At 46.6% G+C, this 14237-nt stretch overlaps 2 protein-coding genes across 2 annotated transcripts; one reads left to right on the plus strand and one right to left on the minus strand.

Moving 5' to 3' along the window:
* The first annotated feature begins 381 nt into the window (after window positions 1–381).
* On the plus strand, window positions 382–7065 carry LOC121459988 (beta-defensin 19-like). Its single transcript, XM_041670074.1, has 2 exons — window positions 382–439; window positions 6875–7065. The coding sequence occupies exons 1-2, from the start codon at window positions 382–384 to the stop codon at window positions 7063–7065; spliced, it is 249 nt and encodes an 82-aa protein (XP_041526008.1).
* Window positions 7066–8696: 1631 nt separating this feature from the next.
* Defb118 (defensin beta 118) lies at window positions 8697–14028 on the minus strand. The gene is made up of 2 exons (XM_041670739.1): window positions 13959–14028; window positions 8697–8947 (listed from the first exon to the last, which is right to left on the minus strand). Exons 1-2 carry the CDS (start codon window positions 14014–14016, stop codon window positions 8697–8699), a joined length of 309 nt encoding a protein of 102 aa, XP_041526673.1. The 5' UTR covers window positions 14017–14028.
* Window positions 14029–14237: the final 209 nt, after the last annotated feature.

The following is a 14237-nucleotide window of genomic DNA, read 5'->3' on the forward strand; positions in this document are numbered from 1 at the left end:
CTCCTGAGTGCTGGGATTAAAGGTGTGCACCACCACCGGCCGGCTACTGAAGAACTCTTAAAACTTAAATGTTTCTTGACACATGTTCATCTGGTAATTAATGAACTAATTGTGGGTCTCAAAAGTCCAAACAACTTACTTCACTCTTGTCCTTCCTAGAAGAGAAGTCATGTCTGGCATAGGTGCCAGTCACTTTCCCACACTCTCTTCTTATGCTGAGGCATTTGCTACACACTGTCTTTGGTCTGGCTGACCTTGGACAAATCCCTCCTGTTCTCATCACTGCCCACGGCCCTTGATAAAAGGAGGTTCATCCTTGCCCCAGGGAACGCTGTTCCTGTCCTGCAGCTCAGCTGCCTCCTTCACCAGGGTACTGCCACCATGAAGCTGTTGCTCCTGCTTCTTGCCATATTTGTGGCAACAGAACTGGTGATGTCAGGTAACATGGGTTCTTCTAAAAGACCCTAAGGTCTGGGGTCCTGTCTCTGGGTTTCTCTCTCGCACAGGGTCAACGTTTAAGTCTTTTTCCGTTTCACACAGCTTCAAAGGGTAACCCAAGTGCTTGTGCATGTTGCGCTCTCTCTCTCTCTCTCTCTCTCTCTCTCTCTCTCTCTCTCTCTCTCCAATTCTGCTTTACTAAGTAGCTTCATGAGAGATGTTTGCCAGGGTCTGCTACCTTGAGGGCAAGAGTAGAATTCTGGTGGGAACTTAGGAGATGGATAAGGGGTGAAGGATTGGGTTCAGGTTGGGGACTTGGTTAGGAGTAATTCCTCCTGTGGGAACACTCAGGGGCTAGGGTGACAGAAAGTGTCAGCATGGGCTGGAGGTGAGGATCTGGATTTCCAGGTGCCCTGGAATAAGATGGAGAGGGGAGGTTTGGCTTCAGTGGAGCTGCTGCTGGCCTTGGACTGGACTTGGGCTGAGGGTGGGGTAGTTGTCTGGTGTGCTGGGTGCTTGGGTGCAGCTTGGTGGCAGGGAGCTGGCTGGTGACTTGATTAGATTTGCGTTTGGCTTGGAGTGAGGCCTCAGGGAGCACTGAGTTGGGCAAGGCAGGAAGCTGACTGGGACTTGAGTTTTAAGTAGATGAGAATGACTCAAGGGGACTGGACCCTGGGCTGAGGTCAGAGCTGAGGTTTGCTGACTTCTGTCACCAGCTGTTAAGGAGCTGACTCTGTTGTGATGTAACTGAGTCTCCTCTGTCCACTAGCACATAGATGGGCATTGTCCCTTTCCCATCATTCCCAGGTTCCTCTAGGTGGAACCCTCATTCACACACACTGATTCTGGAGGAAGGACTAGGAAGTTGGGGGGGGGGGGCGGGACAGGATGATCGATGGGGAGAAACTTTGAAGAAAGCTTTCCCTTGGCTGGATGTGGTAGAGCATGCCTTTAATCCAAGCATTTGTTGTAATATTAGCGGCGGGCTACGTTCTTGGCACCCGGCCGCCCGCACGGGTAGCTTTATACCCAAAATAATAACACACAAATTGTATTCTTTTAAACGCTGCTTGGCCCATTAGTTTTAACCTCTTATTGGCTAGCTCTTACATATTGATCTAACCCATTTTTGATATTCTGTGTAGCACCACGAGCTGGCTTACCAGCAAAGATCTTAACCTGCGTCTGTCTGGAGTGGGAGAATCATGGCGATTGCCTGACTCGGCTTCTTTCTCCCAGCATTCTGTTCGGTCTACTCTGCCTACGTAATCTTCTGTCCTATTAAAGGGCCAAGGCAGTCTCTTTATTTAACCAATGAAATTAACACAAAACAAAAGACTCTCCCCCATCAAGCATTAGAGGCAGAGGCAGGTGAATCTCTGTGTTTGAGGCCAGCCTGGTCTACAAGAGCAAGGCCAGGAGCTGAGAGCCTGTTTCAAAAATAAAAAAGAATTTTCCAGAAAGCTTTCTCTCCCTCTCAAGGCCCACTCGCCTTTCCTGGGCCTGTGCATCTCTGTTTCTCCCTTGCTCCCCTGTCATCCACTGCTTCTTGTCTGTCATTCGAGCAATACTAACACACGCCTAACAATTGTTCCTGTGCCCCAAAGATGCATGCTGGAAGGACGGACACTGCCGGGTGATGTGCAAGGACGGGGAAGACAGTGTCATACGCTGCCAAAATCGCAAACGCTGCTGCGTCCCTTTGCGTTACCTAACCCTCCCTACCATGGTCATTGATGGAGTCCTTGGCTGGACCACTCCTACGACATCCTCAAAACTCCATAGAAAGAAGAGACGCTCCTACTATTGGTAGAAAGGATGTTGCTTCTCATCCTTTAGTCTCTACACTACATTAAAACTCACAGAATTGACTTTGGTGTCTGTCAGTCATAATGGATTGGGGTGGGGAGATGGAAGGACAGAGTTCAGAGGAAGTGGAGAGAAACCATCAAGACTGAACCTTGGTAATGGGGTGAGAAGCACAGTGTTGAAGATGTGTCACCTACCAGCCCCAGGAGCAGCTATGGAGACATATATAAACTGAGGGAGCACGGGGTGGGTGGAACCACAGACTTAAAGGGGCCTTAGATGCCTAGAGTATTGGTTCATCTTGGGAGGGAATAGGTCAAAGTGGCTGAGTGGAACCTAAATCTTTGGATTTCCCCCGAAAGACCCTGTAATGCTCAAGAACTTGCATTCCAAATACAGACAGCACCTGCATCTTGTCCACTCAGGGTGAGCGTGTCCATTCTTAGCATTCTCTCACTCATTCATCTCGGCTCTGCCTCTTACCACCAACGGATCCTGTTTCCAACCCTGTCAGAGCTCCAGCATCTTGTTTTGGGAAAGTCGAACAACAACATCGTTTAGCTTAGGGTTACAATAAGCAAGGTGGTGGCGGCATGAGCCTTTAATCCGAGGAGGCAGAGGCAGGGGGATCTCTGTGAGTTCGAAGCCAGCCTGGTCTACAGAGAGGGTTCCAGGACAGGCACCAAAGCTACAGAGAAACCCTGTCTCAAAACAAAACAAAAGAAAAAGAAAAATAGAATTAAATAGGCAGGGTCCGAGGGCTCGGTAAACACATCTGTGGCCAATCTTGTCAGTTTCTGCAGGCCCTTGCAGAGTAGGCACTGTTGGTCTTCCTTGGCTCTGGCAGGGGGTGGCAAGGGACAGAAGTCTACACCATTTGGATGGATTAACACGGGTGAGACTAGAAATGGGGAATTTAAAGATCCTGATGGGGAATCTGTGGGACTGGATGTCTTCAAATCCTGGTCTTGGGGCCTCATTTACACAATTGTTCACCCCTGAGCTATGCTGTTGATGAGGTCAAGGATGGGGGGCAGGTTTGAAGCATGACACCCGCCATTGAGACCGATAGGAGTCCTTTGATATGGGACGAGAATGTTCTAGGAACATAGTCCCTCCCCCATCCTGCCTTTCCTTTAGGCTTCCTGTAAGCTCCTCCCCACTGGGGGATGAGATATGGGGCCCACCCTGCCTTCAGGCTTGCACTTTGATCAGTGGGGCCTGGTGCAGTCTGTCCAAAGACTCTGAGGCTACTTCCTGAAGCTGTGAGGTCTGTTCCCTAGGTGCACCCACAGGACCTTCTGGGAAGTGCCACTAGGCACGGGGAGAAATGCCAGCTACATTCTGTTTCAGGGGCCATGGCCAAGCTTGGGCCACAAGTTCTCATGAGCTACTTCTTGGTGGATGCAGATCTGAGGATGTGGGGGAGGAACGCTGGGTTGAGGGTGGGCAGCTGCCCCAAGGCTGCCATGTTTCTACAGGAACTCTGAGGAGCCCAAGAATTATGAATCTCAATGGGGTCATCCCAAAGGGTTGTTTCACTAAAGAACAAGAATTATGAATCTCCATGGGGTCATCCCAGAGGGTTGTTTCCCTGAAGAACATAGAATAGATATTGCTTACATATTTCTCTTGCTGACTTGATTCATCACTTTTAAGTATCCAGACATATGGTATGAGGGCTTTTATTTGTATTCTTTTCCAAGATTTTGATCTGATCTTTGTGTGTGTGTGTGTGTGTGTGTGTGTATGCATACGGCAAATGCATATATGTGCATGTGTGTGAGTGTCCGTTTGTGTGTGTATATATGGTGAGTGCATATGTGTGCACATGTGTGAATTTGTGTTTGTGTGTGTTTGTGTGCACATAGTGAATGCATGTGTGTTGTACATATGTGTGACTGTACCTTTGTGTGTGCGTGCGCATAGTGAATGCATATGTATGCGTGTGTGTTTCTGTGTGTGCACATAGTGAAGTGTGCCTGTGTAAGTGTGCATTTGTGTGTGTACACGTGGTGAACATACGTGTGTGTGTTTCTGTGTAGTGCACATGTGTGTGAGTGCACATTTGTGTGTGTACGCGTGGTGAATGCACATGTATGCATGTGTGTGAGTGTGCATTTGTGTGAATGTAAATTTGTGTGTGTGCACATGGTGAATGCACATGTGTACATGTGTGTGTGTTTGTGTGGTGCACATGGCGAATTCAGATGTGTGCATTGTGTAAGTGCACATTTGTGTGTGTGCACATGGTGAATGCACATATGTGCATTGCATGAGTGTACATTTGTATGTGTGCACATGGTGAATGCACATGTGTGCATGCATGTGTGTATTTGTGTGTGCATGTGGTGAATTCAGATGTGTGCATGTGTGAGTGTGCATTTGTGTGTGTATGCATGTGGTGAATGCACATGTGTGCATGTGTGTGAGTATGCATTTGTGTGTGCATGTGGTGAATGCACATGTGTGCATGTGTGTGAACTCACCCAGAGGTTGACATGTCAGGTGTCTTCCTCTATCAGTGTCCACATTTTTTTGCTAAATTATTTTTAGATTTTTAAATTTTATTTTGTGTGTCTGTGTACCACAAACATGACAGATATCCTCAGAAGTCAGAAGAGGGCATTGGATCCCCTGGAAGTAACAGATGATTGTAAGGCAGCATTGTGGGTTTGAACCTGGGTCCCTTGCAGGAGCAGCAAGTGCTCTAACCACTGGGCTGTCTCTCCAGTCTCTGAGCTCATATTTTAACCAGAGCGTTGTAATAACCTCGGTTTGCGGGTTAGAGAGGTGGCTCAGTGTACAAAGTGCTTGCTGTGCAAGCTCGAGTTTGGATCCCCGGGAGCACACAAAGCTGAACACGCCTGACCGAGTCTGTTGTCTCAGCGTCAGGAGGCCAGAAACAGGAGGATTCCAGCCAAAACCACCAAGGTCAGGTTCCGCTGAGAGACCCTGTCCCAAAACACAAGGTAGACAGCGGCTGAGGACAACACCCGAGGTGGACGTCTGACTTCCGTATATGCACATACACATACATAAACACTCATACACACACAGACATATACACACTAAAGAGACTGCTACATGCTTCTGTGGGGTGCAGTTCAGGATGAACAGGAACAAACTATTGGTGCTCTGAACATGGAGGGATCACAGGTTTGGATGGTTATCTTTTTTTTTTTTTTTTTCTAATTTGACGTGTGATCATCCTGGTTCTGATGAGTGAGTTTTAATCGAGACCTGGTTATTTTGTGTAGGATAAGATCTGGGCTATGCCTTGACATGGAGGCAGGAGCAGGGTGTGGCTTCTCACTGCCACAGCATGCTTGGAGGTTCCAGTTCTAAAGTCTGTGTCCTTTGGTGCCAGCCTAGCTGGGAGGGGCATTCTCTCTTCTGTGTGTTCTTCAGGGGCACTGAGTGGCCTGGTAGTCCTGGAAGGTGCTGCATGACCCTTTGGGTATATGCCAGGTATATAGCTGGGTCACGTGACAGCTCTATTTTTAGCTGTTCGAGAAACCTCCAGCTGGTTTCCACAGTGGCTGTACCCATTTCATTCTTAACAGCAGCGGGCGAGGGTCCCTTTTCTCACATTTCCTTGATGGCTGTGGATATCCAATGCTTTCAAAAAGACTCAGCCATTTATGTTTCTTCTTTTGATAACTGTCAGTTTTCAAAAGTTCATTGGCCTATTTATTGATTGACAGTTTTGCTTTTTGGTGCCTGAGGGTTTTTTTTTTAAGATTTATTTTAGGTTTGTGGGAGTTTTGCCCACATATATATCTGTGCAGCACATATATGCCCAGTGCCCATGCAGGCCAGAAGAGGGTATTGGACTCCCTGGAACTGGAGTTACAGACAGTTGTGAACCCTCATGAGGGTGCTGGAAATCAAGCCTGGGTCCCCTAGAAGAGCAGCCAGTGCTCTTGACCACTGAGCCATCTCCCAAAAAGCGGTTTTTCCCACTCTGTATATTCTAGATAGTATTCCTCCATTCACGGTTTAGCTGACGAAGATGGTCCTCCTGTTCTGTTGTCTGCTCTGCTGACAGTTTATTTTATTGCACAAGAGACTTTTAATTTAACCCCATTTGTCAATTCTTGGGGTTATTTCCTGAGCTGTTTGGGTCCTACTGAGGAAATTCCTGGGTCTATATCCTCAGGCGTTTTCTCCTAACACTTCTAAGGGTCTCTAGCTTTAAATCGAGGTCCCTGTTCTGCTTGGAAAGGACTTGGGTGCAGACTGAGGGATTCAGATGTAATCTCCATCGGTGCAGCTCCACACTCAGGGCCACCAGCACCAGTTACTGAGCAAGCCTCCTCCTCCCAGCGAATGTTTGGGGCCTCTTTGCCAAAGCTGGGTGTGTCTAGCTGTGTGGGTTTTCTTCTGGGTCCTCTGTTCTGTTCTGTCCCCCTTGCCCCTATCTCTTTCTGCATTGTCTTCCTCACGCTAATGTCCAGAGCCTTGACCTGAGTGTAGCAGGACAAGTGGAGGAAAGGACACTGATGCTGTCTCTCTTGACTGTGACGCTCGCTGTCACCTTTTAGGTCTTTTCTGTGCTCCTGATGCCCCGTTTGTCACAGGTGAGCAGAAATTAATTATCATCATTTTTTTGTTTGTTGGCCAGGCAAAAATCCTGTCCTTCAATGCATGGGTAACAGAGGCTTCTGTAGGTCCACCTGCAAGAAGGACGAGCAGCCCTACTTCTACTGCCGAACTTATCAGACATGCTGCCTCCAGCCCTACGTGCGGATCAGCCTTGCCGGTGTAGATGACACCAACTGGTCCTATGAGAAACACTGGCCAAAAATACCATGAATGCTGGCGGACGCCACGCACAAGCCTCTAGGGACTCCCTCTCTGCTCTCCTCCTCCTTATTAAAGCTCATGCACCTGCCATTGCTTGCCTGTCTTTCCTCTACTGGAGAGAGATTGGGTTTGGTGTGGGCAGATGTCTGTCCTGTCCTGGAAGCAACCTTGTGGGAGAGGGGTCCGGGTCCCTGAATGACTTTCAGAGAGGAGCCTGAGCTGGGCGTGGTGGCGCACACCTTTAATCCCAGCACTCGGGAGGCAGAGGCAGGCGGATCTTTGTGAGTTCGAGACCAGCCTGGTCTACAAGAGCTAGTTCCAGGACAGGCTCCAAAGCCACAGAGAAACCCTGTCTTGAAAAACCAAAAAAAAAAAAAAAAAAGAAGAGCCTGAGCAGCCACCGGAAGTGGAAGTGGGAGAGTGCTTTGGAGACCAGGGAGGGAAGGATTTGGGATGAGCCAGCGCAATTTATGCCATGTAGGACCCACAGGCGGGATGGGCTAGGTGTGTAGTCTTGCGGACACAGTCAGTTAAGCCTGGAAGAACGTCTAAGCAGAGCTGTTGGATTTGGAGTAAGCTGTCTGGTCGTGGCCTCAGGTTGTGAGGCTGGGATGGGTTTGGTGGTTACTATAGAAGGAATTTGAACAATACATGGCCTTTTCCGTGATTGTTAAGGTCTTTTAATTCCTAAATTTCTAGAGGGCTTAAAAAAAACTATGTTTCTAAACAACTCATTCTTATTGTGTGTGAACATGATGTGTGTCCTTGTAAGGGTGTCCCGTCATGCTCATGGAGTGGGTGGACGACAACTCTGTATAACTGTCTGCATAATTGGTTCTTTCCTTCCACCTTCATGTGGGTCCCAGGGATTTAACTCGGGTCATCGGGCTTGCAGTGAAAGTCCCTTTACCCACTGAGCCACCTCGCTGGCCATAATACTTACTTTTTATGTCTTACTTTCCACTGATATCTTGTTGCTCTTTCTTTAATTCTAATTTCTTTCTTTAATTCTAATTACTGTCAATAGGAGAGTAGCCACCCAAGGCCACATCTTTCTCTACTTCTCTGACTGTGGCCTACACCAATATGCCGTTGGCTTTGGTATAGCTTCTTTTCGGGAGCTGGCTATGATCCAACCTCTATTAGATTGCCTCTTTGAAAGTTCCAGAAGTGTGCCTCTAGGTAGCCCTTCTTCCATTGCTGCCTTCCTAGGAGGGCTAAACTTGCTTGCTCTTTGTGATACCCCTTTTACCTTTGTTTACTCCTGAGTTTAGAGCCTCCTCCCCACCCCCCCACCCCTGTTATCTAGGGAGCTTCATTTTCTCTTAGCTGGTCCTTGCAGTCCTCTGGGATTATTTCTCTTTTCAGAGGGTTAAAACCTCTCACCTCTGAAAGCAAGTAGTCCCTGCTGGCATTGTGCTTTGCAATTTCATCCCAGCAGGCTCTGTTTACCGGTGGAAACACTTGAATGCTTTACACAGTGGATTTTTTTATTTTTATTTTTTAGAATCACACAATCAGGAGGGGTGGTAGCTCATGGATGCTTCAGTGTTTTATAGACTCCGGAGATAGAGCTCTCCAGCCACCTCTCCCGGTTGTCTTTTTGTTTAGTCCCCACTCTAGTCTCTCACATCTAAGTATTATGAATTTTTTCCTGTATGTATTTTGAATTCCGAGTTAAAATCGAAGTCCATTGCATAGGCTGCAGAGGTTGCCTCAGTGGTCCCGGTGGTCCAGCCGACAGTGACGGAGACCTTTCGCTTGCGCTCCCTAGTGTCTGGAACGCAGCAGACTCTGTGATGTTTACACGTGTCCTGAAAGATTTCTCCATTTTTGCATTTTTTCCTGCAGCTCCCCCATACGCTCAAGCATTTTTTCTCACCACCATAGGCTAAATAATCAAAGGAGAGACCGGTCATTTGAAATTATTGTTGCTTCGTGGCTATAGATCTGGCATTCCACAAATTGGGCTGTGGCAGGGCTAGGCTCCTCCCCGCAACTCGGTAGTGCTGTGTTTCCGGCTCCTGTTTAGCTTTCCTCGGAGTGCGATTATCACTCAACAATGAAAAGAAACTTGCTGATTACAAGGCAATGGGGATAGCCATTACAAAGCTCCCCAGACCTGTTTCAAGCTACCCATATCAAGAAACTCACCTGGGGTTGCTGAGATGACGTCACAGCCCTTGCTGCTTATTAAGCCTGGTGGCCCTGAGTTTGGCCCTCAGACCCCATCCAAGAGGACTGACTGGTTCCCACAATTTTTTTCCCCTCTGATCTCCATGAATACACCGTGGCGCACACACATGTGCTCTTCTCTGCCCCCCATTAAAAATAAGTAAATAAGCCGGGCGGTGGTGGCGCACGCCTTTAATCCCAGCTCTCGGGAGGCAGAGGCAGGCGGATCTCTGTGAGTTCGAGACCAGCCTGGTCTACAAGAACTAGTTCCAGGACAGGAACCAAAAAGCTACAGAGAAACCCTGTCTCGAAAAATAATAATAATAAAAAAAAAGTAAATAAATACACATGAACAATTACATTAAAAATTTCACCTCATGACTACGATTGAGTTATTTGCACTAGCCTAATTTCTCCGAACACATTAAGACACTGTGAAACCACGCTCACGTGCACATAGCAAACATTTGCGTTTTTAGAGATAATGCAAAGCATCCCTGCACAGCTACACTGGGGCTGACAAACAGAGCGTTCATTGGAAGCTTGGACCGGCGCAAGGATTTGACTAGCGAGAATTAGACTAGTCAGGAGGCTTTGCTCCCTGGGACCCTCAGGCTGGGGCTCTAAAACTCCCAGATGCGCTCGAGAGAGCCCAAACCCCACAAGCAGGAAGAGTAGTTGCTGAAAGGCAGGTTCTGACCCAGTTGGTGGGGCAGAACACGTATGTTCTTTGTCTGACAAAACCCTAGAGGCTGTCAATACTTCTAATCCATTGGCCATGCCTGTAGCAAGGTCTTAGGGCATTGGAAACAAACTTTGAAAAGTTTCATAGACTCAGCACCCCAATTCTGTTTTCTGGCCAAATGTAATAAAATTAGGTATAAAAATCCCCACAGAAGGCTCCCATGCTACTTTGTGTAAAATGTTCCAGAAACTAGAAAACAAACCCCCATATAAAAAGAAAGCTACGTGGTTTATTTTATGAGACTTGTATCATCTTTGTTCTAAAATGAGAAAGGTGTAGATCTATTTTCTTAATACAGATTTAAAATTTTTTTAATGAAATAAATTAATATAACATCATCAACTAGGTAGGATTCAACCCCAGATGCAAATAATGTTAATGTTAGGAAATCCATTAAAGAAACAACTCTTGTAGAATGAAGGAGGTCGTCACTTAATTATCTACATGCAGAAAAACAAGGTAGATTTTTCTTTTCTTTTTTTTTTTGAGACAGGCCCTCACTATGCAGTTCTGACTTGCCTAGAACTTGCTAAGTACACCAGACTGGCCTCAAACTCACAGAGATCCCATTTGCCTCTGCTTCCCAAATGCTGGGATTAAAGGCGTGCACCACAACCAGCTGGATTTTCCTCAGCTTGGTGATGTTTGTACATCAAATCCCAGAGCTAGTGTTATCTGATGGAGAAACTTCCATTTCTATCGAGAAGAGGAAAACGAAACAAGCTCTTTTATCACTATTGTCCAAATAACAGCAGCAGACTGTGCACTATTTAGAGAGAAGGAAAAAAGTGTATAAGAATTAGAAATAGAGATAAAATTATTACACAGTAGAGCAGCCATGGCTCTAATATCTTAAAAACAAATAGACAATTGTAATTAATAACAGTTAAATAAGACAAATTTGATTTGTAAGAATTTGCAAGAATTAACAGTGTTTCTGTGCACGAACAGAAGCAGGTGCTCTTCATAGCTTTATCTTTTATTATTTATTTATTTATTTTGGTGGTAGTGGTCGACACAATTTCAATATGTAGCCTTGGTTGGCTTGGAACTCACTGTGTAATAAATTAAGATTGCACACGACTTCTCTGGGGTTTCTGTTAAAACTCTAACCATGAAGACGTGCTCCCTCTCCCATGGAATGACATAATGGTTACAAGGACTCATTACTTCCCAATGTAATCCACACGTGTAGTGCAATTCTGTTCAAATTCTAGTGGGAGTTTTGGGAGGCTCAAGTATTTCACCTCAAATTTATGATTAAAAATAATGACCACTGGCAGCCAAGATTATATTTTTTTTTCTTTAAAGTGAAACAAAAATTTGCCCCTCTTGACCCTGACATACTATAAAGGCAGGGTATTTGACACATACACACCATTGCCAAAAGGGTAAATAGCCCAGGCAGATAGAATAGCACACTCTGACACACACAGTAAGGAGTCCCCGGAAGGGAGTGAGACAGTGTAAACTCTCCACATGCTGTGGAGAGCCGGGAGAGCTAGGCCAGTCTTCGGGGGAAAATAAAACAGATTGTCCACCACATCTGGTACTAAAGGTCGAAGTGTGGAAAAAGAGTTAAACCATTAGAGAATGACAGAGGATCCTTTGGGTGAGAATCAGGAGGCGCCTTTTACAAAATCCCAGGCACTGCGTATGAGACACTGTGTAGTTGAACTTGTAAGACCAGAGTTGAGTGGTTTTCTCTCTTGTTGAGGACTTATACTGGGCAAAGTCCATGTACTGAGAGGCGACAGATTGCAGATGATACGTCCAGTGGCTAGGGCCGCCTAGGGCATTTAATCACAAATATATAAAGAACGCCTGCCTGCATCTGCATCAGGCACGCATGTTAAGCAGTCGGCTACTAGAGGGAGGAGAAGCTGCTTTTGTTGACTTTGCACATTGATTGAAACACTGAACCACTGTTTGCTGAGTGCCTACTGTGTGCCAGCCACACTGCTCAAGATGCAAGAGCTGGCAACTGCTAAAGACAAAACAGATCAGACATGCCCTTCTCGTGAATAGTTCGGATTTTTTTTATGGACCTTAAATATGATAATAGGAGAAGAATGTTAAAAAGACTTCATGTTTAATAGTTAGCTGTAGATACACATTGTGGAAAGAAGGCGAGCAGATTGTGGGGGCGGGATATAAGTGATTAGCAGGGAAGTGGGGAGACTTCTCTTGAGAGGATGTGAGAGAGGGAGTGTGATTAGGGGAAGAGCATGTAAGGCAGGGGAACCCCAAATACAAAGACCCAGAGGCAGGCTGTCCTTGAAGTTTTCCAATCAGCAAGGAAGCTGTGGTGATTGCAAAGTCAGTTAGGTGGGGAAGTAATAAGACTGAAATCACAAGGGGACTGAAGGTCTTGAGAGGAAGCCGTTTGCAGGGGTTGATTCCTGGGGAATACACACGGGTTGAAATAACAGTGTGAGACACTTTTATCCATCAGACCAGTAGAAATAACACCAAGTGCGGTGGTGACTGTGATCATGGGTCCTGATGATGGACCTCATGCCCCGTCCTTGAGAGGCTCAGGAGGTCCTCCTGTCACCAGTGACTGATTTTTGTCATTTCTGAAGTAGGGGGGTGTCCGGGACAAAGAAGACTTTATACTCCTTCCTCGTCCCGACACTTGCCTTCAAGGGTCTGGCTAGAGACACCCCAAAGTGTGTCATACAAAGTTCCTTCTCTTATTCGTGCCCTGAGTTTCTGGGGCCATGGGCTGCCTTCCCAGATTCTTCCACGCCCCTTCCCTTCTCTCCTTATCCCCATCAGAATGCAGGGCAGACACAGCTGAGTCTCCTAGAGATCCCAAGGAATTCTCCCTGATTCTGCCCTCTGCTGCAGCTGAAAGCAACTCAAGGCTCCGAAAGCCAGCGGCTCCTACTGGTGGGTCCTGACAGGTATAGAAGTGAGGAATTCTTGAAGTGAAAGAAAAAGTCAACCTACCTTTAGCATGACCAGTTCTTTTTTAGGAACCTATCTTAGGTGAATCCTTATCTATACCCACACAGGGAAGTATATCATACACTCCTTCTCATGGGTGGCTAAAGAAGTTCTAAACGACTTCATATAAGTTTATAGTTTTTTGATTTTAGGTTTTGTTTGTTTGTTTGGTTTTTAGATATAGGTCTCACTCTGTAGCTTTGGCTGTCCTGGAACTCACTGTGATGTAGACCAGGCTGGTCTGGAACTCACAGAGATCCACCTGCCTCTGACTCTGCCTCCCAAATGCTGGGAGTAAAGGCGAGCACTGCTATGCCCAGCCATGGTTTTTATTACAATAGACTTTTTTAAATTTGTAAAGGATGAGGCAGAACTCTAGGTAGACACACAATATGAAATGAAACAAGAACGTTGTATAGTCATGGGGATAGTATATTTAGTTTTTTGAAACAAACATGCTGGTCACTTTAACGAGTTTCCCATGTTCTGAAATCTACCTTGGGAGATTTGTGCAGGAGCAGAGGATGGGTTTTCCAGAGTGATAGAATCAGGGTTCCAGCCGTGCCTTTGGGTAACCTTTTAAAAACAGTGGTTATCACGCTCTCGACTTTCAGGGTACAAGGGAGAAGAAAGCCAGCTCTGCCATCCATGTAACAGCTCTGCAGACATTTTGAAGAACACGAGAAGACAAAGAGTCTCCTGGAAAGCGATAGCAAGACTTTTAGAAGACCAAGACGCCATAAGGCTGTGGATTTGGGAAGGTGTTTTCTAGAGTTCCACAGGCCAGGAAGAGACGGAGGAGGATGAAAGTCTAACCTTGTTCTTTAGGTGGGCACATGGCACGTGGAGGAACTCTGGCTGTGGAGGCTGCCCTGAGGATTGCCTGACTGACCTCCATCCCACCCTTGCCAGGCACCATTTCAGCGAGGAATGTGGTGCTGGCTGTGTTAGGGAGAGCAGCCACACACTGTCCCCCAGAGGCCAGGGCCCATTAGACCATCACTTTGGTCACTTCCCTGGCTTCTGTTACCTGGGATCACTTGGGGTAGAAGAGCAAGGACAGGAAGAGCCAACAGCAGAAGTCTCATGGTTCTTGGGAAGTAGTAGGTGGGAGATGCAGGCACCCAGAACACTGGGTACAGTGTGAATCTGATCAAGACTTTTATTGGGTTTTCTGGAGTGGGGGCAGAGGGATGAGCACTGAGCCAGAGAGAGATGTAAAAGCGTATTCAAGCAAAACATTAGCCCCTTGGCTGGTATGTGAACTGAGCATCTGTAACAGGCCCTGAGAGCATGTGCAAATCCCATA

The sequence above is a fragment of the Microtus oregoni genome, unplaced genomic scaffold (assembly GCF_018167655.1).
Source record: "Microtus oregoni isolate MIOR12 unplaced genomic scaffold, Mior012 000020F_ref0000438, whole genome shotgun sequence".
Classification (NCBI taxonomy): Eukaryota; Metazoa; Chordata; class Mammalia; order Rodentia; family Cricetidae; genus Microtus; species Microtus oregoni.